Source organism: Pelmatolapia mariae, linkage group LG16_19 (assembly GCF_036321145.2).
Source record: "Pelmatolapia mariae isolate MD_Pm_ZW linkage group LG16_19, Pm_UMD_F_2, whole genome shotgun sequence".
Classification (NCBI taxonomy): Eukaryota; Metazoa; Chordata; class Actinopteri; order Cichliformes; family Cichlidae; genus Pelmatolapia; species Pelmatolapia mariae.
Genome location: NC_086241.1, coordinates 41,342,702 through 41,369,870, shown reverse-complemented (window position 1 = coordinate 41,369,870; position 27,169 = coordinate 41,342,702). Strand labels below are relative to the sequence as shown.

The 27,169-nt window shown below is 41.5% G+C and overlaps 1 protein-coding gene across 1 annotated transcript; it reads right to left on the bottom strand.

Annotated features, from left to right (window-relative positions):
- Nucleotides 1-823: 823 nt before the first annotated feature.
- dicer1 (dicer 1, ribonuclease type III) lies at nucleotides 824-26,727 on the bottom strand. Its single transcript, XM_063498715.1, has 29 exons — nucleotides 26,600-26,727; nucleotides 24,427-24,531; nucleotides 24,080-24,280; nucleotides 22,669-22,831; nucleotides 22,427-22,557; nucleotides 21,505-21,639; nucleotides 21,240-21,400; nucleotides 18,617-18,785; nucleotides 16,618-17,090; nucleotides 15,903-16,035; nucleotides 15,176-15,418; nucleotides 14,902-15,056; nucleotides 14,268-14,400; nucleotides 14,060-14,135; nucleotides 13,822-13,961; nucleotides 12,661-12,840; nucleotides 12,338-12,551; nucleotides 12,095-12,248; nucleotides 11,806-11,988; nucleotides 11,252-11,357; nucleotides 10,448-10,623; nucleotides 9,227-9,986; nucleotides 8,700-8,852; nucleotides 6,481-7,116; nucleotides 5,257-5,515; nucleotides 4,896-5,164; nucleotides 3,707-3,869; nucleotides 3,430-3,505; nucleotides 824-2,436 (listed from the first exon to the last, which is right to left on the bottom strand). The coding sequence occupies exons 3-29, from the start codon at nucleotides 24,191-24,193 to the stop codon at nucleotides 2,271-2,273; spliced, it is 5,721 nt and encodes a 1,906-aa protein (XP_063354785.1). The 5' UTR covers nucleotides 24,194-24,280; nucleotides 24,427-24,531; nucleotides 26,600-26,727; the 3' UTR covers nucleotides 824-2,270.
- Between the last annotated feature and the right edge of the window lie 442 nt (nucleotides 26,728-27,169).

Sequence of the window (27,169 nt, the reverse complement as noted above, 5' to 3'; positions counted from 1 at the left end):
GAGTGGAGGACTGAGAGCCAATCACGAGTGGTACTCTACACCCACGGAGATGCATTCTAATGACAGGAGTGAAGTGGGCTGTCCACTTTGGATCAGAACACTGAATAGCTATGTTAACATCAGATACGAGCAGGGCCTGCGATCCAGTCCGTGCACACGCTGGTTTCCTCCCACAGAAGGCACTAAGATCTGAGTCACATCTTTGATTCAAGACAAGCGACGCAAATCATTATGATGGAATTGGAGATTGGCTTATTGTATACTGAAGATCTGATGTACACGGCGCTGTCAGAGTGCACTGAACTGAACTGCAGTCTTGTGCAGAAATGAACACTGAGAGGACGGTCCTTTGAGGTAGAAGACCTGTGTGGAGGATTTTGTGACCGATTAGATTTCAGATCGCTATACCAGATCGTTCAGGTGTCACACAGGTAAAAGTCTTTTCCAACCCTTATTTATGAAGACAGAACTGAAGAGTTAAGTCAAGTATTTTCGCCGCCTATTTTTTGGAGCAAATTTAAGAGTGCAATCCGATTACCTCTACAAGCACGTATCCTCGTGTGATCAATCAATCGTCTGTTTTACCCCTGAATTCAAAAAGAAACTAAATCGTTTGAAATGAATAGACGATGAAACTAATTTATGTGCAGAGAAAACAATTACTATCCCCGCCCTCTAAAAATCATCAAGTGCCTCAAGTATGAGAGGGGAGAAGAGTCGACCACACAGCTCTCTTTTACAGCTCTATAGCAAACAAACAGGACCACCAAACTAAACAGTTTTAAAAAAAAAAAAAAAAAAAAAAAAAAAAAAAAAAGGAGGTCAAATAAAGAGGTATTATAGTTACAGTGCAAAAAAGATGAGAAGTTCAAGCTTAATACAAAAAAAAAAATAGCACCAAACAAAAAAGAAAAACAAAGACAAGAAAATGCATGCAATTAACTGAGGTATTCAAGTGAAAAGGGCTTATTTATGAGGGGGAGGGGGGAGACATTTAGCAAGAAGCAAAAACCACAGACGAGGCTGGTATCCTTACCCTCAGGAACTGACTTCATTCTCATAGTGTCACATCTACTATAGCTTTGGTAGGTAAGGGATGTGAGGAACACTGTTGAAATGAATTGGTCTTGTTCACAAAGACGGTCTGAAAAGATTCCGTGTCACACACGAGTATCCAATTCATAGAAAATTCTGCAGCATATTGAACGGGTGATATGTCTCTCTTTTTTCCTCGTATCAAAACTGAATGATTTGCTGTGGAAAGACATCTATTGCGCAAGACTGACCAAGTCGACTCCATCCACTCTTAGTATCGCTAAAACCAAATCGCAGAGTTAATGCCTTAAACATCTCACCTGGCTGTCGCACTACATATAGCCGTAGACTTGAAACATTTATAGAAGCCATCCAGTTGTCTCGGTTTATACATAAGCTACAAGAACATGCAACCTCAAGTGCGGTTAGAAACTAGTTTAAATTACAGTAACTGGGAATGTTGTAATTCCTATCCGTTTTGCAGGATGACGGTGAGCCTTAGCATCTAAGGCCAATAATATCATTTATGCATTTCATATATATTTATATACTTTGCTACGTATATGATTTTGGTGTTAATCTGACCACACCATTTAAAAAAATAACAGATCCTAATGGAATAAGTGCAAAACTGATCAAGAATACATTTCAAGACAGATTAGACAGAAATCCCACCAGGTGTTTGCTCCAGTGGTATCTGTTAGCCACGTCTGCCGTTAGCGTTTTACAAACCGCTTTAAAACTGACTGGCACTAGTGCACAGGCTGAGGAGTTTAGCGTTTTTTTTTTTTTCTTCCTACATACACCTCTGATTGAACTATGTACAATCTAATACTACACAATAAGCATAAGCCTCATCTCACTGACACAAGGTTAAAAACAGATGACAACAAAAAGAACAGTGGGGAATTGACACTGTGACCTGACCTTTTTTTTTTTTTTATAAACACTTTGCTAAACGTTAATAAAGCACTCATGATTACACAAAGCAGAGAGGAAAAGTAAAGATTGTGTTTGCGCAAAAAAAAGAAGAAAGGTAGAATATCTAATGTGAAATTGGCTGTGATATCAGTCTTCTTCAATTGTTGTGTCTGCACACAGTGTTCCCTGGGTGCCGTTGTTGTGCCATCACAGGCTAAAGATACAGGGCTAGTATCGCGCTGTGTTCGGAAGCCGACGTTGCTCTGTGGGCTTCGGTAACTTAGGTGCTAATGCTGACAGCTCAGTAAGAGAGCTCAATTGTTTTGGACCTGAGGTTGATTGGCTTTGAGGCTGCGCAGAGCTCGTCGCGCCGCCGCCGACTTGGCAATCCGGTAGCTGCGGCCAACACCTTTAAACTTGCCCTTTCCGACGACCTCCACCGTCACGCGGACTTTCCCATCATACGTTCTTTCTGCAGGGCTGCAAAGACAGGAGCGGGAACAGGGAACAACTGTTATTCTGAGTAATATACCAGCATTCTTTCAGTATTCAAGTTGAATATCACAAGTCCAATAAGAAATGATTCAAAAAGGTAGGAAAAAAAGGTGATTATATAGAGGCTTAACCCTTTAAAACATGAACCATGAAATAACTCCCAGAAATCTTTAATTTTTTGATAACAGTGTTTGTTGAACCTTTAGACAAAATATATAACAAAATATATCAAATTTGAATCTGCATATATGAGTTTTAATTTGTATCACATTTGCTACATTAGCCACATTTTGCAATTCAGTCATTAAACATTTATCATGCAATTTATATCATTTTTTTAAGGGAAAAGAAAAGTCACGCTGATGATGTAGAAGTATCAAAAACACACAAAAACCCTTGTATCAAATATGATACGCTTGGCTTTAAAGGGTTAAAAATATATGAGGCCATCTAAAACAGGAAATACATGCAAGAACAGACATCCTTCCAGAGATGGAGTTTTGCATAAGTAAGAAGATGTCAGAGACCAGTGTTAGTCCAGTATGATTAGTCTACCTTTTATATTTTGGTCATTATGCTAATTACACACTGTCCAAAAGTTTACCACTAAATTCAGCTGCCCTGAGTTAATAGCATCTACAAAATCCTTACTTCTGTTTCTTTAATAGTTGATCCCATCTTAAAGAAAATATAATTATTTTATTATCTATAAATTTGTACATGTACTGCATAGTAAAGCTGTTATTTACATATATTCCTGAACAGAAAAAACTACTTTTAGTGGTGGAATATTTCGCTTGATTAATATGTGATGATATTTAAAAATCCTTTTGAAAGACACACAAAATAATTGTGTTTCCTTGTTTTTAAATCAGAGATGGCCTAATAAATTTAAAGCACTGCACTTTTGCCCCTGTATGTACAGTCAGTGTAGCGAAGCAGCAGCTGCGTGTCAGAGTTGTGTTCTTCATGTCCTACCTGAACTTTGCAGTTTCTGGTTCCATCTCAAGCAGCTCTCTCACAGGAGAGCGTGGCACATTGGCAGAGAATTTCTCTGTAATTGGTAAGGGGATGAAGATTGGTGAGGTAGAAAGAGATGGTATCATGACGATTCAATTGACACAACCACAGAAGTGGCAAATTATCATGAATGTTTGCAGTCATTCAAGCTCTCTGCATGCGCTGCCCATCAATCACGGAGGATAAACAAGAAACACAGAAATAAATAGAGAAACATGCTTTCACTCTTTCTCACCTATAAGTGGCCTCATCATTGGATAATACACTTGCCACACAGTCTCCAATGACATCCTGCTGTCCATGTAAATTGCTCCAGCTAGCGACTCAAAGATATCTCCCATGGCCTTAGGGACTTCAATGTCCTCCTCCTTCTCTTCGTCTTCTTCGGAGCGCCGCAGCTGGACACAAAAACAACAAAGCTGTGCGTCAGCTGACACACCCCCCAACCAGTTACAGCTGCCCCTCCCTGAGCCCCTTTCTGTCAGAGGTTCCTTCCTGTTAGAAGGGAAAAACTCCCTTCTCAATGTCTATCTGTACTCTGACAGGTTGCACTGATGGCAACACAATAACCAGATCCCAGTTAATTACATATGGAGTCCAGTACTGTTCCCAGTCTGAGGCTTCTTATATAGTGCTTTTCTACTTTTAGCACTCAAAGACCTTTACACAACTTTTCTCATTCACCCATTTGCACAAGCACTTTTTTCTAAGCTCTCTAACATTCACATGCATTTATTTCCGATGGATGCACCGGAGAGCAACATGGGGTTAACATCTTGACCAAGCAGACGGGGATCGAACCATAACCCTTCCAATTCAGTAGGTGACCTGCTCTACCACCTGAGCTGCAGCCACCCCATGTTAACTCTATGCTATCAATCTTCTTCTGTGTAATGGGGACATTGTGAGTGACTTTCCTGTAAAGCTGCAGAATTTAAGCCTCTGTCTGTTTAGCGTTACCAACTCACATTAAGTCATCTCTCCATTGCTTTTACAGCTTTTTCTGTCTGATTTGATCCCCAAATATGTTATTTTATTGTTCAGCTTAGGGCACTCTGCAGAAACACTGAGAAAGGATTAAGCCAATGGCTATGGTAGGAAAGAGTGTGCGAGTTATTGCTTAATTTCTTTCTCTCACTTTTTTTATTTTTATAAATGCGTTCTTGTTTATGCGCCTGCTGTCCCCTAAGGCATAAAAGTACTTAAGCACAATGAAAGGAGATTTTGGTGCCAAGCTAGCCTTTTGCAGACGAATGAAACCCAAACGTTGGAATATGAAAACAGCTTAATAAAAGCTGACAGCCTCGTTATTCGCGGCGAGCGGTTCTTGAACTTATTTCAGAGGGCGAAGCTACAACAACAAAGATTAGGCTTGTTCCTGCAGAACCGATAATAACCACATTCTTCAGAGAAACAGGACTCACCTCAGAGTCCATGCCTTGCATTTCATTCTTCTCCAGCTGAAACTGCACAAAGTCATCAATGACGTGGAAAAGCTCTGGCGAGATGGCCTTGAAGTACTTGTGATAATCGTATTTAACAGCCAGAGAGGCAAAGATGGTGTTGTTGACGAGCGCTGAGCGCAGGTCGGTCAGTACTCCAGGAGAGTGCTGCCGTGGGTCTTCGTAAAGGTGCTTTGTTATGAGGTAGTCTAGAATTGCATCGCCAAGAAACTCCAGCCGCTGGTAACAATCTAAGAAAAAGTGAAAGAAGCACAGATTTGTCAACTGGAGATGCACAACTAAGAATGAAGGACAAAGTCAGTAAAGCATAAGGTTTACTGACCTGTAATGGTGTTATAATGGTAGGAAGCGTGAGTGAAGGCTTGCAGGAGATAAGCCTTGTTCTTAAAAGTGTAGTTGATCTTTTTTTCAAAGTTCTCAAAGCCAGATATGAGGTGGTTGAGAGTTCGTTCTGCATCTGGATGGTCCAGCATGCAACGGGGTGGGATCTTGAGCCAGCCGTAACACAGGTCTGCGACTTGAGTATGAGTGTGAACCTGTGCCACTGCTCCAGTCAGTGTCCCTCTCTCCAATGGTAAAACCTGTTGTCATTAAAAAAAAAAAAAAAAAAAAAAAAAAAGAGCGAGAGAGAGAGAGAGAGAGCGAGAAATGGATTATATAAATAAACAGTTTTGCCTTGCATTCTTTAAAACCTTACTTTCAAACAGTGCTATGTCTGTAAAGCTTGGGTCCTTCCAGATTTGAACTGATGTAAGTACTCGGTCCATAATTCTCAATATTTTATGCATCACAAAAATTAACATCATGAACATCACTGCAATATTTTCCTGAACAATACATGTCGCCACTCAAACTCCATAAACTCCATGTTAGGATGCAGGGGGAGGAGCTTGCTTAAGTTTGCGATCTCCTAACTGGCATGTTCAGTAATTGACATGTAACTGAATTATTTATAATTACTATAAAAATATTATCAAATATAATTAACTATTTATTTGAACCGAGTCAGGAAGATAAGACCAAAAGTGTGTTTTTAGTTTCAGGTGAAGCGTGTTGCAAAGCTGAGGCCAACAGCAAAACAGTGAACAGTAATAAAAAGTTTGTTCTGAAAGCTGGTAAAGTGTATCCAAATCAATATTATAAATTCATGTATTAAGTTCAGGCCCAGGTTATTAGTTTTTTCTACAGTTATTAAATAACACAGTAACAAAGTATTTGCCACTTTCCACTGTTACAAAAGTGAAATCTAAATTTGAAGAAGCCACTTTCATCTGTGGTTTTCACTTTGTACTACTCAGGTTCTCTGCAAATGCTAAACAAGCCTGAAAGAACAAACAGGCGAAGGAAAAAGTGCATTCTCCAAAATCGGGGAACTCTTTTATAGTTAGATGTTATAATAAAAACCTGTGGGAGAAGCAGTAGCAGGAAATATTCCACATCATGTTTATGCTCATCAAAAGGACATGTGGTTTTATTAGGATTCTCAATTTATTCATTTTTGTGTGTGTTCATTTTTATTCTGCATTGCGATGCATTCTGAGCTCACCTTGAGGCCCAGTGAACACAGGAACATTTGTGCAGCTCTCTCTCCACAGCTGGTCAGGTAGCAACCTAGCAGAGCCTCAACACAGTCAGCGATGCTCTTGTCTGCGATGCACTGCTCTGTATGCAGGTCGTAGGATATGGACTGCTTACCGAGCTCAGTGCCACAGTTCTCTTCCGATGGATTCCAAAAGCCTACCACAAAGTCATCCTCCTCACCGGCCTTGCTGGGGTCCAGGTAGCACATTGCATCCCACGAGCTGTAGTCAAACTCCTCAGGTGAGGGCCCACTGGGCACCTGCTCTGTGGGGTAATGAGCTGCAGTTGGATGGGAGGGCTTCTTGGGGGTCTTCCAATCATACGGAGATTCCATAGCTGGTGAGGAGCCTGAAGCTGGAGTAAGATTGGGAGGGAAGCCACTCAATGAGATCTTCTTCCCAAATGCTCCAGATCCCAGCAACATGTTGTCAATGAAGCGGATGTGCTCCTTGTAATACTCAAGATCATCCTCCATGTTCACTTCATCTTTTGGCTCATCTTTCAGCATCAACTCGCCATCTTCATCTACATCCTCGCCCTCATCATCATCCTCATCATATTCATGTCCAGATCGCCCGTTAGCCAAAAGCTCCTCTTTGGCCTGCATGAGAAAAAAAAAAGTCAATATAGTCCAAAAATCAATAGTTCATATTTCTATAGTATAATCACTGAAGTCTCTTCAGCACAAATTACTTTCTCCTGGGAGTAATTAAGTAATGTACTGCATTAGGTTTAAGAAAATTGTTCTGTGTCATGTATGTAATATGTTACCTTTTTAAAAATAATAACTCCAACACTGATCACAGCAAAGAGAAGGAACACCTCCAACGCACACAAACATTTGAGCACACAGCATGCAATTAATTAGCATGAATGTAAACTCATTGATATGCTGTGGAGCCAATGAGAATTGATAAGGAATCAAATCGATAACCAATAACAATAACGTAATCAGAACTGCTGAAGTCTTATCAATTTCCAGAGGCAAAATTAATCAAAATGCAACTTTAATTATGTGAGCTGTCATTCATAGCCTACAGTTTAATGTGTGTTTACTGAAGTATGCATATATAGACCACACATTGACATTAACAGACGATATGTCCTAAGCATTATCAAAAAACATAACTAAAATCTTAATAAAAGTCTAATTGTGCATAGCGACTGTGTCTTGCTCCATATTGTGAATGTTTCTGTAAAAACACAGAGGAGACTGCTATCTGAACTAAATTAGAAAATGAGCCTGTCTCAGTGTTTTACTGCCTTTTATTGTTAAGCATTAGTTTTATTGCAATTTATTTCTGTTTTACATTTTCCTGCAGTTATTTCTGGGACAGTATATCATTCAACAAAAACACAGTATCACAGGCCTGTTTTCAGCACTCTGGATATTTCCTGCATTCACACAGCATTACTCCATCTCATTTGTTATGCCACTTTTAAGCATTGTTGATGCACATAATGTGTCTAATTAAAATCATGTGGGGCACTAGGTTACTTTCAGTTCAGCATAAAGTTTAATTTGTCTTTGGCCTGTTCTCTTAGCAACAGACTTTCATAGATTATTGGTACAATCTGGACCAAAGGCTATAAAGCATTGTGTAATTTCCCACCTCCATATGTGGATGACGAAAAGGGATGCCAGGGATGAAAAGTATATAGAAAGCTACCACCACACGAACCATGAACAAACTGTCAGGTGAACATCTAATTTTATGGTACGTATCATCATCAAATAGATCTCCTTAAAATGTTCAATGACTGGATGTTTGGGCATATGGTTTGATTCACTGAAGGTTATTATCTAAAAGGAAAAGATTTTAGTCTTTTCTGTTTTAGGTTGTTCCTTTTTAGCTCACATCTGACCATTAACTGTGTTTTATTTCAAGCCGTTTTTCCCAAGTGGTGTATAAAAGAGTGTGTCTAAGGATTTTGGTTTTTAACCTTCATTATGAAAAACATTATCTGAGCTCCAGGAGTTCAGATGAGAGTTCAGACCTGTTCGACAGGCAAGCACACAATCTCACCACGAGTTGCAAAACATGGAGAAAGTCTGCCCTCTACTGGCCTGTCATCATCATTACATGAAACAACCTTTGGAAACTCCTCAGTGAACACACCGATCGACTACCACACAACAAAGAGAAAAAAACAGAGCGTATAAAGCTGCAGTAATCCACTGACCTCCTCTGAATTCAGTCTGTCGGTGCTGCTCTTGTCCTGGTTGACCACATATCCAGGAGGCAGCCAGTTAACTGGAGGGTCGAAGATGGACACCACCATTCTGCTAGGAAGCCCTTTCTTCTTTCCCAGACGGTACAGGTTACAGTTGCTCACCTGGACATCAGGCAGAGTGTGAGTAACACAATGAAGTCACCTTGTCTTAATGGACACTGTGACATTAGCCAAGCCAGGACACAGTGCAAAGATGAGTTCTCAAACAGGTTTGCAGCTGTTCCCAAATGACACTAATCAACAGACCAAATGCTAATTCATCCAAGTCATTTTGTGTCATGTGCCTTGTTGTAGACAGCAATGAAAGTGTGTCTGATGTGATATGCTAATTTGCCAATTTCCATTTGGGACTCTGTACATCTTCAGCCGGGCTGCATTCCATTATATACTGTTACTGTGTACACACATGTACGGCCTGTACCTTACTACTGCCACAGTGTTACCCACACGGTTCAGAGAAATAACATGTGTCTCACCTTCTTGCTGCGCATGTAGCTGAGACGTCCTTCGTGAGCATCAGGGTAGGTACAGAACAGGTATGTAGTGATGGCATGCTTCAGGAAAGAGTCACCGAGCATCTCCAGCCGCTCCAGGTTGAAGCCATCGCTGGCATTAGACAAGGTCAGGGCCTGCAGGATGAGACCAGGGTTGGGCCCCAAGCTCTTGGGTGAGTTTGCTGCGTGGGATCCATGCTGGGGATGAGCACAGACATCAGAAGGTGCTGTGGGAGTGTTGGGACTCGTGGCTGCTCGGCTGCAGACTGAGGTAGCTTTTTTTGTGTGGTCTGAAGTCCTCCCCGATGTACATTCATCACTAGGCTGTGGAGGACTGGAGTTGGGCTTCTTCAAGGTGTGAGGGGGCTGCACAAGAACTGAGGTAGTGCTTTGTACTGATTTGGAGCTCTGCAGCCCAGCAAAGCTGAGCTGGGAGCATTGGCAATTGTCACATTGGGGAAGGTGCTCATTTTGGTTGCCATCGTCACAGCTAGCAACGAAGGCAGTGCCATTAGTTAGGTTCCTGGTGCAGGGGGCTTCTTCAGAATCTAAAGCTTTGAAGTCCTCCTGCTCAGACATGGAAGAGTGCTCACCACTGGGAAGCATTAGGGAACTGGGATCAGGGCTTATAGTCTCTTGGTGCTTACAGTGACTGGCACCTTCCTCGCTGCAGGACTCAGGGCAGGATATGAAGGTTTTGCTGTCAATAGACCTTTTCCAGCCAAAGTCCAGGTTTGGATATCTGCCACATACAGAGCATCTACATGTTAGCGTGTGCACACACAAACAAGTTGTTCACAAACAACAAATCCTAAAAGAGAAGATTTGGTTTTCTTAACTAAGATCAGACATTAACACTAACTTATCAAGTCCCAATGGGAAACTTTGGTCTGGCCATTCTTGTGGATGTTACTTTGACATGTGCCACCCACACCAGCATTCTAACAACTTTATCATGCAATCAACTTGTTTTAGTGTGCAATAGGAAAAAAATGTGCAATTTTAAGGACACCAACATTTATATAGTCCTTTCCTAGTCTAACAAGTCAAAAGGCTTTATAATCTAACCAACAGTCACCCATTTTCTACACTTGCACTCCTATGAACAGTTTTAATTGTGGTTGTGTATGAATCAGCAGGAAATAAGTCTTTTGGAAAGTGTGACGCAGAAATCTGTTATTCTATTGTGTATGTAACAGCAACCTGAAGTCAGGGGGGAGGGTCTGGACTCCCACTCCAGCCTCACTAGCTGTCTGAGCTCTGAGCTCCTCAGCAGTCAACAGGCAGTGTAGGCGGTAAAGAATGCTGGGCAGACACACTGCTTTTCTCCACAGGGAGGCTGGAATAGGGTGGATGGCACACAGTTCAGGAACCAGGATCTGACAAACACAAAGCACATGAGACTGAGATTGTCGGAATAAACAGCAACTCACAACAAGACTTGGTCTCTGGCACTCACTGGTCTAATAATTCCTGAAAGCTAACAGATCACCATCAACCCTGTCCACACACATGATCATGCCATATTAAATAATGCATCTATGGGAATAGTATTCTTTGATATAATAGGTTATAGAAATCAGTAATAATAATAATAATAATAATAATAATAATAATAATAATAATAATAATAATAATCGTCAACATCAATCCATCCATCCTCTTTTCCAGTTCAAATTCACAGTGGGGCTGGAGCCAGAGAGACGAGCGTTTACCCCACAGCCAATTCAGAACCAGTATCTGGACTGTGGGAGGAACCCTGAGCACCCGGACACAGACACAGGGAGAACATGCCCACTCTACACAGAAAGATTTCAGCTGACCAGTGGATGGAAACAGGACCACTGTACTAACCAGCAGTAAAGTGATAGCTAGAAACGTTCTTTAAAAAACACACAAAAATGAAATATGAGCATGTCCCATGGTTCTTTACACACAAAATTATACTAGGTTTCCTACACTGATGGATATCTCCTCACCCTACAATCTAACAGAGGCAGCGAGTACCTGTTTGTTCTGTAGACTCTCCCACTTGGCCTTCCTCTTCTCTGCACTGCTGAGTGGCAGGGCTTTGCCCTTCTGGTTTAGGTGTCGAGGGGTTAACAGGTTCAGTCTGCGATGGGACAAGAGAGTTGGAAAGCCTGGTCACCATAGTGAACATTTAAATTTATATATACGCATAGTATTAAACAAGCACCCCCACAGGTTTGCCTTTTTCCTCCTGACCTTTATTCCACACTTCTGTGGATTACATATTGACAGTTCCCATAAAAAGCTAGCACGTGAGCATATTCACACTTGGAAATGGCATTAATCTGTTTATTGCCTTTCATGAAATAACCAGTACAGACTCCACTCTTGGCTATAACATTATTATTCAGGAAGGGAGGTACTTCCTAAAAAAAAAAAAAAAAAAAGGCTCCAATTCCTAACAACATTTATGCAAAGCCCAGTGGAACAGCATATCTGCTTCTGTGCTTTTCTGTGTTTTCTCACATGCCTGAGAAAACTGTCCTTGTCCACATAATTATGAACCTGGCTCCAGATTTGGTGCCACTGACCTGGAGGAGGTGTGGTCTACATCCAGGAGTGGCTGGTTAAGGTTAGACAAGTCCAGGTTGTACTTTGTTTTGTAGTACTCAGCGAAAGTCTCATACTCTGGCGAAGGAAACTTGCTGAGTGGCGTCAGGTCTGCGTACACATCAGCGACATAGAAGCGATGAGGCTGGTCGAAGTTGCGATACCTGGAAAGTAGCAGCGAGGCGATTATCACGTAGTTTGGCTCAGCATATACTTCATACAGCTGACACGTTCACACAAAACCAGTACAGACACGTGACGCTCCACTACCTTGGAATGATGACAGCATCCTGGTAGTCCTCCAGCTTAAAGGTGAAGGGGTTCTGCTTTGTGTACTGAGTAGTAGGAATGCCAGTGCGGGCCTCAGACTTCTCAATGTCTTCCATAAACCTAAAATCCATATCTAGTGTGTTGGAGTCTCCAACTGAAGAAGCCAAAGGAGAGAAGGAAAGATGGTTAACGAACATTTTAACACAGGTGGAAATGAATTTACAAACTGAACTGAGCACTCACCAACATTCAGAGGTAGAACACAGTAAGCAGAGTCAGCCATTGTGGGCATGAACTCCAGTGCAGGTTTCTCCAGGCGGAGAATATGGGAGAAAATGTACTGGTGGAGACGAGTGATGAGGTCGAGCTGGGCAGTGGTGAGCGTGAAGCCAGACTTCTGCAACTCGATGGAGATGGTCACCTCACCAGAGCGAGTGTACACCGGGAAATGGGGAATCTGGATCAAAGCAAAGCTGCTCATTTTCACATGTATAACACGTCTACAGAATAAATGCTGAAGAATATTGTGAAGCACTGAGGTACTCAAATGTGCGGAAGCAACGTACTCGAGGTATGGGTTTGGCAGTCAGTATGCCGAAGCACCTGGTGGTGTCCTCTGGCGGGTAGAGCTTTCTTCTACGGAAATTGAGCTCATCAGGGAGGGGAGTGGTGAGCACCATCCCAATCACATACAGGTAGTAGCTCTGCTCCGGTACTGCATAACAGTCACACAGACACTCCGGTATCTGGAGATGACAGAGAAGGGACACAAGATTTTTGCACAGTACTGTATGCTCATGTGAGTCAGCCCTCATGTTTCTCCATCCGGGTTTGCCTTTACTGCACTGGCAGTGCGTTTGGGATGAAAACTCATTCAACATTAACCAGTAACATGTTTTCCATATGGTAGTGCACTGTGGATCAAAATATGACGGTACTTTTTTTGCATTCATAATTCCTTCAATCATAATTCCAACCAAACTGGATGAAGCGCACCATTCAGTTACCGTTCACCTGCTGATTATTTTTTTCTAGGCCTGCTACTTGTGTTGACCTCCACTTGTCCAGTTTCCTTCCTTTTTTTAAAGGTCACCATGTCATATTTTGGCAAGTTTACAGTTAATAGATCATTGGGAACCATTTTATGCTTGTATATTGTGCCATCTTTAGTATTTTTATAGATAAAGATAAAGCAAATAGTGTGCTTTAGCAACAGGCTGCTAGTAAAGCATTTAAAGATACAATGTAAAAATGAGTCTTTGCTAATGTAAAAGTCAGTGTTAAATGGCTTAACTTGGCTCTGAAAATGTCAGGCACTGAAACTGGACTGATAAGTATGAAAGCAGCCAGCGTCTAAGGTCTTTCACAGTTTTTCTTTAAAGAAGTCTAGAGTACTACTGCTAAAGCCTACTTTAAAGGAAGCAGAATACAAAGAAATGAGGGGAGCACAGTGCTGTATATGCCAATGCATTTACTTACTGGTGCGAGATAGCAAGGTTCTGCCACTCCAGAGAGTCACTGATGAGTTTGGATACAGCCAGTTGACCCCCCGCCCCCCAGCTGAATTACTTCAAAAACAGTCTGTAAACTGGTTCAGCCATGCCCTCCCTGCATCAAATACCTGCTATACTGAAGTGAGACTGCAGCTTTCACTGCCTCTATTTTCCAGCACGTTAACTTTTGCTCTGGGTTATCACTGAACTCTTGTTGTAATGAGCATGACGTACAGCTTTGGGGTAGCACTGCCTTCTCTTCGTAGAACCAGGCCGGCCTGGGACACTGGTCTCCTCCTCATCGTGAAGATCAAGCTCCTCCTCGTATTTTACCGTCTCCTTTCCCACGGGCATCAGGTGATCATCCAGTTCACCTTAGAAGGAAGAGGCAAAAGATGAAGCAATAAAGACAAAAAAAAAACAAAAAAAAACAAAACAAGATTAGTCTGCAAGATTGTTATTGTGGTTTTACCTATTTTGTGGAGTTTCTCACAGCATACTAGTGCAACTGCCTTCTCTGCCAGTCTGGCACAATTCATCACTGGACCCTGTAAAATTTCAATCACATCAGTAAAATAGGTGCAAGTCAAAATATCAATCATCCTTTAGAAATATAAGTAAAAGGAGCACGTCAAAATGTTTACAATGGCAATTTTGAAAATTATAACAGCCTTACTTACCTTGACAGGAACTCGCAGAGGGGAGTTTATAGGCAAGTAGAGAGTAGACTGGAAACATCCATCCCCCATCTCCACGGTTTTACATTTTGGTGCTAGGTGTGTGAATGGGTCGCTGGGCAGCCGAGCACAATACCTGAACACCAGGGCAGAAAGTACTTTTCAAATATTTATGGCAATATTTTGATAGATACAGAGCTCTGCTGGTTCTTTCTCACATCTCAAAGTGCTTTACTGTTTTTTGCCACGAGCACTTGTACCCAGGAATCATGAATGAAACACACACACCTCGAGGAAACCCACACTGGCACAGAGACAACATGCAAACACTTCATCTCTTTATTACAAACTTAGTGCTGATGTGATGGCGATTGGACTGTGTGTGTCTGACACTCTCACTGGATTGGGAACCCTGTACCGTCTTCAGCTATATTGACATGTAAAATGATGAGTGAGAGAAAAAGAAGCAGCAGTATCATGTATATGTTGGCTCCATGCAAGCAGAAACCGTGGGCAGCAGTTCACATGGATTTAAAGTGACAAACAAAAAGAGGCTGCTTGGAGCAACCGGCAGTCTCGATCAATAACAAAGTATTTGAGCTGGAAATAAACACATTCTGAAAATCAGAAAGCACACCTGTTAATGTGACCGATGGCCGTGTTGATGGTGACTCGAGGACCTCCATCCTCAGACCGCAGGACATAGGGTGGTAGAATGTTGTCATCATCCATCACCTGTTCCACTTCAAACTCACTCACCTCCACTGACTTGGAGCACTTATTCCTTAAGATCTGTTTGAGAGAAAATGAGGTCATTTGGCTCCTTTGCCAACATCTCCCGGGTCTGACACACTTACAATCCATTAACAGACTAAGCATCTCAGTCTTGTCAGATAAAGAGAAAACATTACTTTTTCTATGGCCTTGTAGGTACTGAGATCTTCTTCAAAGGCTTTGGTCCTCCCAGTGTCAGCCAGCATGATGTAGTTGGAGACAGGTGCCCGAGCTCGGCCTTTGGACTGGACGTAGGACCTGTACTCTGTAGGCAAGTCAAACCGCACCACCAAGTTACACTTTGGAATATCTACGCCTTCCTCGACGATGCTGGTGGCAATCAGAAGGTTAGTTTCATGAGCCCGGAATTTGCGAAGAACCTGTCAGAGAAGGAAAAGGGGTCCTGAGTTCAGGAAGTGATGACAACAAAACAACCAAGCATTTAGCACGGTATCCACATATCTCTCCATCGTTCATTTTCAAAATCCAAGTTTTCTTTTATATTCAGCACGATTTCTTCCTGTAGTTATCTTATCAGATTCAGTGGCAGCGTCTGAACCCGGAGACCAGGTGCACAACATTTCCGAAAAGCACCTGACCGAGAAAAGTCTAGAAAGAGAAAGTGTTGTTGCCATGGTGCTCACTGTGCACACAACCACAAGTGCTAGCTCACAGGATTAGAGAAAACCATTAAATAACTCCAAACAAATTTTTAAGACCTGTTCCAAGGTCCTCACAGGTCAGTGGGGTCAGAATGACTCTTTAGAAATAGTCACACTTGACTTTTCACAGAGTGCCACACCACTCAGAAGCTAATATGGAGAGTGTGTGATGGCTGACATCCCCAAGTTATCTCTCACTTACCTCCTCTTGCTTCCTGAACTCCACCTCCATTTGTTTGTTGCGTGCCTGGTTCTTGCCAATGCTGTGGCCAGTGATGAAGTTGCTACTTATATAAGCAAGCTCTGGGTCCTGCTTCCCTGCCTCCTTGATAAGACTGGAGAACAGAAAGAGTGTCAGTGATAACTCACCAAGGACAAAAACATGCAGTCAGTCAAACAAGAGATGCCATCTTTCCAAACTTTTATGATTTATCACCAACTACCTGCTGCACTGACGATTTAGAGGGCGCGTTCATTCTCACCACACGCCTCTATCACTCAGCCACCAAAGTAAGAACAGAAAGGGTATTTTGGTACCTTAAGATGTAAACTCAATGGCTCTAAACACCGGGGATTTTTTTTAAATCCCAAAGCTACGATCGTTAAGCTAGCCAGTGTATCTTATTTTGCCACACTGTTGCACTCAGCTGCTTTAAAAATACTTTTTTTTTTTCCTCTTTTTCCTTTTTTTAAAACACCTCGAAAAATTGTAAAAATGCAGACGAATTTTATATGATCTCATCCACTTATGTCCACTAATTACAGACTATGACAGGCAGATTAACCACGAGTCAGTGCTCTCTCCTGCTGGTATTACTCCAGTTTCCTTCTGATGTCTGCAGCACTGACTGACTGACAGACACACACGAAAAAACACCAGTCTCTCTGCTGCAGCAATTATTCCTTGAAGTCCTTACCGATTGAGGACAACAGCTGTATAACGCCTCTCCACAAAGATGATTCCACACAGGATATTTGTGAATGGAGAGGGAAAGTTAGCTTCAGGCCTCTCTTTGGCTTCCACCTCTTCATCCTCATCTTCATCCTCAGAGTCGCTCCAGGACACATAGTTGTCCTGGTTGCGGTTGTTGTACCACTCCACACTTTCAAACTGCTGCCGCTCAAACGGCTTATATTCGTGCAGGATCTCAAGCAGCCGTAGGACCTTTGGCGTGACAAACTTGAGGTCCAGGCAGGCGGGGGAGAAATGCTCCTCACAGAGAGCGTGCACTTTGCGCAGAATAGTGTCCGTGAAGAGTAGAAACTTGCGGCTGAGTTCCTCCTGCTCATGTTTGATGTACTTCTGAAGCTCACGCACCATGATGCCTGCTGCCTTATCTGCACACCAGGGCCCCAGCACCTGCAGTACGGCCCGGCAGTCATTGAGGACCTGGACGGGAAGGGCACAGTATAAACAACAAGTTCACAGAGTCGGCTGTTCTACAGCTCACCTTTCTACTTGTAATTTTAGAATCTTTTCTGGGGACATTTTTCCATCATCATGGCTGGATAGCCACCAGTAAAAAATCTCCTAAATAAGCATGGCAAATTACAAAATCTTCTTTTCTGTGGTATACCCAGTATACCACATTATGACTGTTTCAGCAACCTCCCTTATATTGATACTAAAATTATTATTCCTTATCCAGGGATGATGACCATTATTCTCTCACTGATGAATTCAAAAATACTGGCAGTTGTACCCCTCAGCCTTCTAGTATGGTATCAATTTTGGCATGGTGACGACAATACCACAACATTTTATGGCTGAGAAGTGCGGCGAAGAATCCACTAATGGTGCTGAAATCATAATAGCTGCTGACTGCATCGGCCCGATGAGTAGTTACATTTCTCGGGAGGCGCACGTCCAGTTATGTCTTAGATTTAGTGCTGAAGCATAATTCAGGCATTATATCGATGGTTAACGCTCAGGGATCAGAAAATGCATAAAGCAACAGCCTGATGAGTCCAACACATGGGTGTACACAGTAAGGTTGGGCAACTGGACATATATATCGACTATCGCCGACAGGCTGAGGCTTTCACCCATCGTTTTTACAAGAGCGATTTATTTATTTATTTGCCCATGAGTAAGTTTTCTAATAATGTTGGTTGAAGCTAAAAGAAGCAGTCAACGGAAAAAATAATGCCACTATTTTAACGGCATCCTCTTCTAGCTGCAAACAAATGCAGCAATTCATTTACTCAAACTCATAACAGTAAAAAAGAAAGGCAGTAGCCTACGTTCAGAAAAAAATAAAACATTTTATTTAAATTAAGAAAAAAAAAACCCCACAATGGTGGGGAGGGAAACAAAGAGAAACTGCCTTCTTTTTTCCACTATAACCGTGTTTACAGGCCGTTCCAGTGTTTGTCTGACTTACACACTCGACCAAACAACAAATACAAAATTAAACCAAAAGTAAGTTAAAAATAAATTTAAAAAAAAAATGTTTTTAAAAAAAAAAAAAAAAAAAAATCTCCAACGTAATGTACAGTCTTCTGTGCGAGTTGGCGCATCTCAATTAAATAAATAAATGAATATTCCAAAAACTATATTAATCCTGAAAGAAAGAAGAAAAGAAGGTAAAATATTCCCTCCAAACAAAACAAATTCTGAATGCGCAAATCAGTCTGTGCACGATTACATTGGTCACCCATCAAAAACTGACCTGTGCGACTATCGCCGGTTATTGGACTGATGATTGTTGGTTGTAAAAGTTTGACATATCGCCCAATCTTCGTGTACAAATATACAAAACCTGCAAAAACGATGCTGGTCTTTTCTGCTGTTAGTGAGAGGCACAGAAACCACCTCCACAGTATGATGAAGTAAATAACCGTAGGATAAATAAAACTGAGATGAAGAAACAATAAATTTTAAAAGGCACAGGACCTTGGAACAGGAACTCTGACCTGTTTGGAGATGAATGTGGGATCACGGTCCTCCTTGACCACAGATATGTTGCAGTCATTCAGGAAGTGAAGAGCTTCATTGAGTTCAGCCTGCAAACGGGAGGAGAGGCCACTCTTGTCCACATAGGAACCGCAGTCCAACACCACTTCTCTTGGCTGAGAGGCGTATCTAAAACATGACACTGTATTGTGAGCATTTCACTGCCACCATTACTGGTTTTCAGTCTAGTTTCACATGTGTCACATACAATGGTGTGAAAAAGTGTTTGCCCTCTTCCTGATTTCCTATTTTTTGTACCTTTGTCACATTTAAATGTTTCACATCATCAAACAAATTTAAATATTAAAACAAACACAAGTAAACACAAAATTTAGTTTCTAAATTAAGCTGTTTACCATAAAGGAGAAAAAAAATCCAAACTTACATGGCCCTGTGTGAAAAACTGAATGCCCCCTAAACCTAATAACTGGTTGAGCCACCATTAGCAGCAACAAATGCAATCAAGCATTTGCCATAACTGGCAATGAGTCTTTTACAGCATCGTGGAGGAATTTTGGCCCACTCATCTTTGCAGAATTGTTGTAATTTAGCCATATTGGAGGGTTTTTGAGCATGAACCACTTTTTTAAGGCAATGCCACAGCGTCCCAAACGGATTCATCTCAAGACTTTGACCTGGCCACTCCAAAGTCTACATTTTGTTCTTCTTAAGCTATTCAGAGGTGGACTTGCTGGAGTGCTTTGGATCATTGTCCTGCTGCAGAACCCAAGTGCGCTTCACCTTGAGGTCACAAACAGATGATTGGACATTCTCCTTCAAGGTGTTTTGGTAGCCAGCAGGTTCCACTTACCAAGTCTTCCAGGTCGTGAGGCAGCAAAACACCCGTTCCTATTTAGCGCTTTTCTACTCTGAGCACACATGTACATTCACACCAGCAGTTTTTTCTGTGCTGTTCCTAACTGCTTTCTGTCTAACATTCACACGCATTCCGATGCATCCATCGGAGGGCAACATGGGGTTAGTATCTTGCCCAAGGATATTTGGCATGCAGACTGAAATCGAACCACCAACTACCCAGTTAGTAGGTGACCTGCTCTACCACCTGAGCTACAGCCACCCCACAAGGCTACAGGGGTTCAGATATTGACTCCAGGGTGTCTGGAGTCATGAACACTGACCTTAACTGAGCCAAATGAAGCCTGCAGTTCTTTGGTTGTTGTTGTCGTGGGGTCTTTTGTGACCTCTTGGATGAGTCTTTGCTGTAATTTTAGTCGGTTCACCACTGTTCCATGTTTTCATTACTTGTGATGGATGGCTCTCATTGTGGTTTGCTGGGGTCCCACAGCTTTAGAAATGGCTTTTACAACCTTTTCCAGACAGAGATCTCAAAAACTTTGTTTCTCATTTGTTCTGATGAAATATTGGATCACGGCATGATGTCTGGCTTTTGAGGATCTTTTGGTCTACTCCACTTTGTCAGGCAGGTCTAATTTAAGTGATTTGTTGATTGAGAACAGGTGTGGCAGTAATTAGGCCTGACTGTGGCTAGAGAAATTGAACTCTGCTTTCCAAAGATGTGATACACCACAGTTAATTTACATTATAATGAAGGAGTGGGGGCTTGAATTTTTCCCCTCTTAATAATAAACATCTTCATTTAGAAACTGCATTTTGTGTTTACTTGTGTTATCTTTGTGTCTACTATTTAAATATCGGGAAGGGCGCAAACACTTTCTCACACTATTATAAATAGGGATGGGAATTGATAAGAATTTAGTGATTCCAAATCCATTATCGATATCGCTTATCGATTAGATTCCTTATCGATTCCCATTGGCTTCAGAGAGTCAGCATCATCTCTACGCAGCATATCAATGACAATATATTCATGCAAATTAATTACATGCTGTGTGGTCAAATTTTCCATCTTTGTTGTGATCAGTGTTGGAGTCATTATTGAAAAAAGTATAGTAAAAACGGTATTACACAGAACACTTAAAAGTAATGCAGTACATTACTTAATTACACCCTAATGAGTACACATGTGATTGTTCTCTTAGTATTTCAGTTTAGACACAAAACAAAGATGAAAACCAGCACAAAGACACTTCAAAGTGATGGTCACAGTGATTCTACTGTGGAAACACGAACTGGTAGAAACGGAGACTGCAGCCTGACTGCTCATCAGTTTGTTACCTGTTGAAGTTCAGCAGCAGCTGGCTTCACCACAATAAAAATAAAAGTAACGTCTATATTCAGGCTATAGACCACTCCACTATTTTCTTCCTCTCACATGTGAACCGAAATCAGCTGATTGTATTGAGAGCGCAAGAACCGATAAGCACTAACAATTCCAAGCAACTGGACTACTGGGAACCAGTTCTTGTAGAGAACCCGATTCCCATCCCTAATTAGAACCCTAACCCTATTTTTTGTTTTAAAAACAAAACACAAACAAACAACAACAACAACAAAGAACAGACACACAATAACACAACAGTATAAACCTGCGAGTGGCTAGTCAAAGCAAATTTTTGCTGAACCTCATGCTCACCACAGCGCATGCTATGTGAGGGCCTTAAGCCGAGGAAAGTGTCAAATGCATGCAGTTATAAGGCTTACCTGTCCAGGACCACAAGATCAGTAGCAGTTTCAGCATTGCTCTTAAGGATTCTTTCCAGATTCTGAATCTTCTGTTCCAGTTCTGATGGGTCACACTTTCCATTCAGAATGGAAGCTGTGAGACCAAGGATACGAGGAGTGCAGGAGCAGCCCTCAAACAGCTGCACACACAGAGGACAGCCAGGTCATCCACAATGATTCTGCATGATTCTCTGCCACTATTACAATAAACGTAATCCCATTTCCTTAAAGACTATAATCTCACCTTCATTATCTGACAGTAAGGGTGGTCTGTGATGGCCAGGTGGCAGTCATCAAACACCACCAAGTTGATTTTCGACAATGGTAAGATTTTATTCCTCAGAACATGAAGGAATATGTGGCAAGTCATGACCAGCACCTTACAGAAAGTTGACAAGGACAATGGAAGAGATTACTACCAACAGTGAGTACAGGATATCTAACTATCAGATATACATCTCTATTTTTCTGTCTCTCCCGCTCCCTCCTTGGATGTGTATTTGGTGCCATGTATGTAATGTAAATTGCCCACAGCCAAATCTGAACAGTCACCAAAAAAAACAAAACAAAAAAAACATCTGCAATCACCCTCGCACTCACGATCTAATGACAAAATTATCACCCTGTCCCAAGCAGACCCCAGTGAAAACACAGACAGAAAGTACACTGGAGGATTTAGAGTCCCCCTGCAGCATGAAGGGAAACAGAGTGCTGGGCTTACCATGCCCAATAAGTCAGTGTTTAAAGGTATGAAAAAGAAATGCAAGTACAGATATTATTTTTATTATGACACAGTAATGGTGTTTCTGAGAAAAACACTGGCATCAGACAATATTCGCTTAACTGGATGCTGTTGGCTTATTATGTGAATGTGATGACATTCAGGAACAACAATGACCAAAGTTTAAGTTCCATCTGTGTTTAAATGGGACCCAGTTTCATATTGTGTACATTCAAAGTGAGTACACTGAAAGAAGCTAAAACAATTAGTTTGTATAAATATGTTAAAAGGGTGAAAAAAACAAAAAGATAAACAATCTGACATATTATTGTATCTAATCAGTATTGCCCTTCATACAGTTTGTTTTACTCTCCAAGTCTGTGTGTAAAGGAAGACAAACTTGTAAGAGCATCCCAGCATGCAACTAGCATCAGCTTAAGCACACCTGATTTTCTATTATCTGTCGACTCCACCGTTGGTCAGTCCATGCTAAGGTCTCCTCCAGATCTGTATACTCTCCCACACTGAGGTCAGAGTGAGTCCTGACTGCAGCTGCTTGCTGAACTACAGAAGCAGCTGTGGAACACAGAGCAGAGATACAGAACGACACACAGACAAAAATCAAGCACAATGTCACACCAGCTGAATCTGAATAAACAAGTTCACAGACATTTCTGGCACAGGTACCTGTGTTCACTAGAAAAACAGTCCTCTTCGCATTTTCTTGGTAAGGTCCACGTATTTGGTGGGAGAGCTCTTTTGTTAGAAGTACTGCAATGAAGGTCTTCCCTGAGCCAGTATTCAAGCAGACGATGGTATTGCGTTCAAGAGCTGCTTCAAGAAGTTCAACCTGTGGAGGCAGTTTCACATTTACAGACAGCAAGCCCATAGCAGAACTAGAGACAAAGTGACAAAGCACAGTGCTTTTTAAAACCACTGCGGATCACTGATCACTAAGGCTGGGAGTTCATCAAAAATGATTCAAAACCAACATCCAGAACATTCTGATTAATGTGATCTAGCACTATTTATAACTTAAATTCTGTTAATACTTCTACCACTAAAATATACTAAGGTGTGTGATGGAATAATTGAATGTTCACATGTCATAGTTCTGAACCTTTGTTTCTCTGCTTTTTGAGCCATAAGCAATCAGCAAGTATTACTCAGGAACAGGACTCCAGTATTATGAGTTAGACTGATAACCAGTACGTGGAACTGGTATACATATGTGGACCCCCCCCCACTCCCAAAAGAAAAAAACAAAAAAAAAAAAAACACCTTGGTATAAAAACGGGGAACAACAAAAGTAGTAGATGTCTTTTAAAATTAGAGTACTGGATTACTTATGACAATTACAGGTCAATATACACATCTCAAAATCCTGAGGAATGACTACACAAGCAAACTACGATATTGTATCCTTTCTTTATCATTAATGTCCCTATATAAGTGTGTTACTTTTTTGTTGTTGTTATTGTTTTGGGGTTTGTTTGTTTTTTAAATAAGCCATCAAACTGCAAAGACTTACAGATAAAAAAAAATTGTCTATATGGCAAAATATGGCACATTCAAATGACAATTCCGAGTCCTCACTTTCCCTTGTTAATTACAAAACAGAGGGGCGTTAGTTTCATTGCTTTCCATTGACAGGTTTGTGCAATTAAGTGGCTGCCTGATAACTTAGTCCTGTGGCTGTACCTCTGCTAAGGTCACTGAATGCCTGCTTTGCCGCTTATGCTACTTGTTCAGTTTTTTTGCTACTGGTAGAAAGATGTATGATACTTGGAGCACATTTTCATAGGATTGTGCTTTGTACAACATCAGTGATGTCTGCCTCCATATCTTCAGAAGAGCTGAGCTTTGCTCCTGACAGCAAATGTGGTCGTTTGCCTTCCATGCTCATCCTGTGCTCAGGACATTGCTCAGAAGACCACGGAGTAATGATTAAAGATAGAGTTGACTGCACTAGAGCCATAGGAGCCCATTTTTTTTATTATTTAGTCTCATCAGTTAAAACAAACATAATAATAAGACACACAGGAAATCAGCAGTAATAAATGATCACTCAAATGCTCATGAATTGTAGCCTTCTTGCCTGATATTTTCTAGGTGTATAAATGTTATCATGAATAGCCTCCTGCTGCCATGGAAGACCAAAGAAAGGCCCCATGGGTGAGGTGGCAGGAGTAACAAGCTGTAGGCCAGCCATGCTTCAAACTGGTGGAGGTGAGGGGGCTAGGCTCCTCCAGTCGTCCACTTTATCTCATTTCGTCATCCTCTTCTTTTCAACAGTTCACTGGCAGTGGACATGAAAATATTTTGTTAGGGTGCTGCAAATGACAGACATAACATTAGGGTGTTTTAAGGTATAAACAAGTTGAATTTAAGACTTAAGAATGGCTAACAATATGTTGGAAAATGCATAAATAAATAAATACTTACTGATAACAGAGACACATGGGCTAGGCAGACAAATGTTAATCTGGGCTTCATGACAAAATATATCTTCAGCTCCTAATGCTTCCCCACATTTGGCTCAAAACAGACCTGAGAAATCAGAACATTGTTATGATCATGTATTTCAAACATAGCTCAGTCAATAAGATTCACGTAATCTATAAATGAGAATCACTTATTCTGATCCATCAATCAACTACTTTTCAACACATCTTAAACCTGAAATCGTCACCAGACCACCTGACGCTTGCCTGAAGGCTGTTCAGCCCTGGCAGCTATAACCATTCCCAGCAGTCAGCTTGGTGCAGCAAGCATTTCTTGCTGTAAATGAAGCAGTTCACATTTGCTTGCAATTTAAAAGATTACAACCTGACACAACAGGCCTGAAGTGAGGTCTTTCACATACACAAATCTAGTAAGTGTTTCAAATTAAAGCAGACCACACTGGTAACGCAAATGCTGGAAGCCTTAACATTTCATATACGAGATGTCAACATGCAGGTTTAAAAAAAAAAAAAAAAAAAAAAAAAAGGTTAAGAAAGAAAGAAAGAGGAGAAGCTCAAATTCTGTAGCATTTATAAACCAAGTGTGGACCTCTGTGTGGCTTATCATGGGACAAAGTCCACCTCAAAGATGGCCACACAGATGTAAACACACAGGTGCATGGTGCTAACTGTTTGGATCACAAAATTGAGGAAGCTAATGTGTTAACCTGCTTACATCTACACAAAAATGAAAAATTTATAATAAAAATGTAAATAATATATCACTGGGTACCTGGAAACCGTATTGACTTTTTTTCACGTTCTGAAACCGACTGCAACTTGTGATGACTAAATGGTTGCCCAGAGTTTGAGTGTGGCACACTCACAACCACTTCTGATCGCAAGGCGATTGCACAGGTTGCCTGATAAGAGGCTATTTTTCTAAATTAGACTGACAGCAGTCACTCACAGAGAGAGATTGTTGAAGCAAATAATTGCTGTCTAAGTTATCAAAGGGGACAGACTGCCAACATGTTGCCATCAGTCTGAATGAGTCTTTGTCAATGACCACCGCCAGTGTCACAAATGATTTCGCAGACTGACTTTATCTTATGGGAAGTTTTAGCAGCAGTTTAGGTGTGCTTGACAATCTCATTTTGCAGCCAAAAAATTGAATATAGTAAAAATATAATTTGCTGTTGAAAAGGTGGTGGTAAATCGCAAAACATCTTTTTCTTCTGATTATCCACTTCAGGGTTGCGGTGGACTGGAGCCTATCCCAGCTGCCTTAGGGCAAGAGGTAGCTGAACATGTCGCCAATCACAGCTATGGGCAATTTAGAATCATCAGTTAACCCAACCCCACTAACTGCAAGTCTTTGGACGGTGGGAGGAGAGCCCACGCAGACTCTGCACAGTAAGGCCAGATGGTGAATTTGAACCAGGACTCTCTTGTTGTGAGCAACAGTGCTAACCGCCACTTGTCAGCAAGTGGCAAAGAGCACAATGTGTGTTGGATGGCTAGTTAGCAGCTAAATGTCACATTTCCACCGAACACCTTCAGACAACCAGTCGAGCTGATGCACACGAACTCGACATTAAATTAGTTTGAGTAAACATTTGAATACTGGTGGTTTTAAAAAATGTACTAGAAGAAAACGAGAACTTTAAGGTCCCTGGCCTGAGAACTGCTATAAAAGTACAACGATAGCTACTGCTAAGTGTGCCATATTACAAAAAATAACTTATTTACGTAATGCTGCCTTAAACTATGATGTAAAGAATCAAACGTCTCTAAGAACCCGTTAGCATTGTACAAAGCGTTGCCGATTGAGCAGAGACGTGTACAATTGCAATGAAAACCTTTTCACAGCGACCAAAACAGTAAGGGAACGTAGCATGCCTAGCACACGATAAATGAAAGACTGGGCCTGTGTATTGCGGCGGTAACTGGCCTGGCTGTGTGTTTTTCCTCGCATTGTCCCTGAGCTACAGGCGAATCTGACCCATGGCTTCACTTGAAATTTACAGCGTTAAATGTAGTGCAACATCTGTATGGTTACTGCGGCCACCATGCACCATCATCATGTCAGCCAGCTAGCTAACAGCTAGCGAGGCCAAACACCACAGCAGTATTTTACAAAGAAGAATCAAGCAACTCGACTATAAACTCACCTCTGGATGCTTTTCTGATTATCACCTCGATTAGCTTAAACTCATTCGTTGAATATTTTAAGTGCCATTTACTCTCGTCCCGATTCGGTAGCTACTCGTCCACGGGGGACCACTTCCTTTTACCTGGGCCTCTGCTACGACAAAACATTCACGTAAGCTACGCAACCGCTAGTCAAAGAGTGGCGCACCAGTCTACTAACACGAACCAGAATAGCAGTCCCCGTACCGAGCACGAAGTGTGGAGGTCCCCCTCCGATCATCTCAGACAGGAAACCACTAACGGATTTAACTAGACCAAAGCAACACTGAACACCTGTGACACTGAACCTGACGCTGCCCAGTTTACAGGTTATTAATATTTCATTCTGCTATTGGATTAATCGTTACTACTATTTAGACTATAAATAAATAAGTCTGTGTGAAATGTAAGTGAAAACAGGATGCAATGACAGCATTCAGACAAGCAGAAGCCTGGCTACTGGTTTCTTTGAACAAAACCCTGACAGCAAACGTCACCAAATGCTGTGTTCTCGATTCTTACTTCATATAGCATCAAACTGTTGCTTTCAC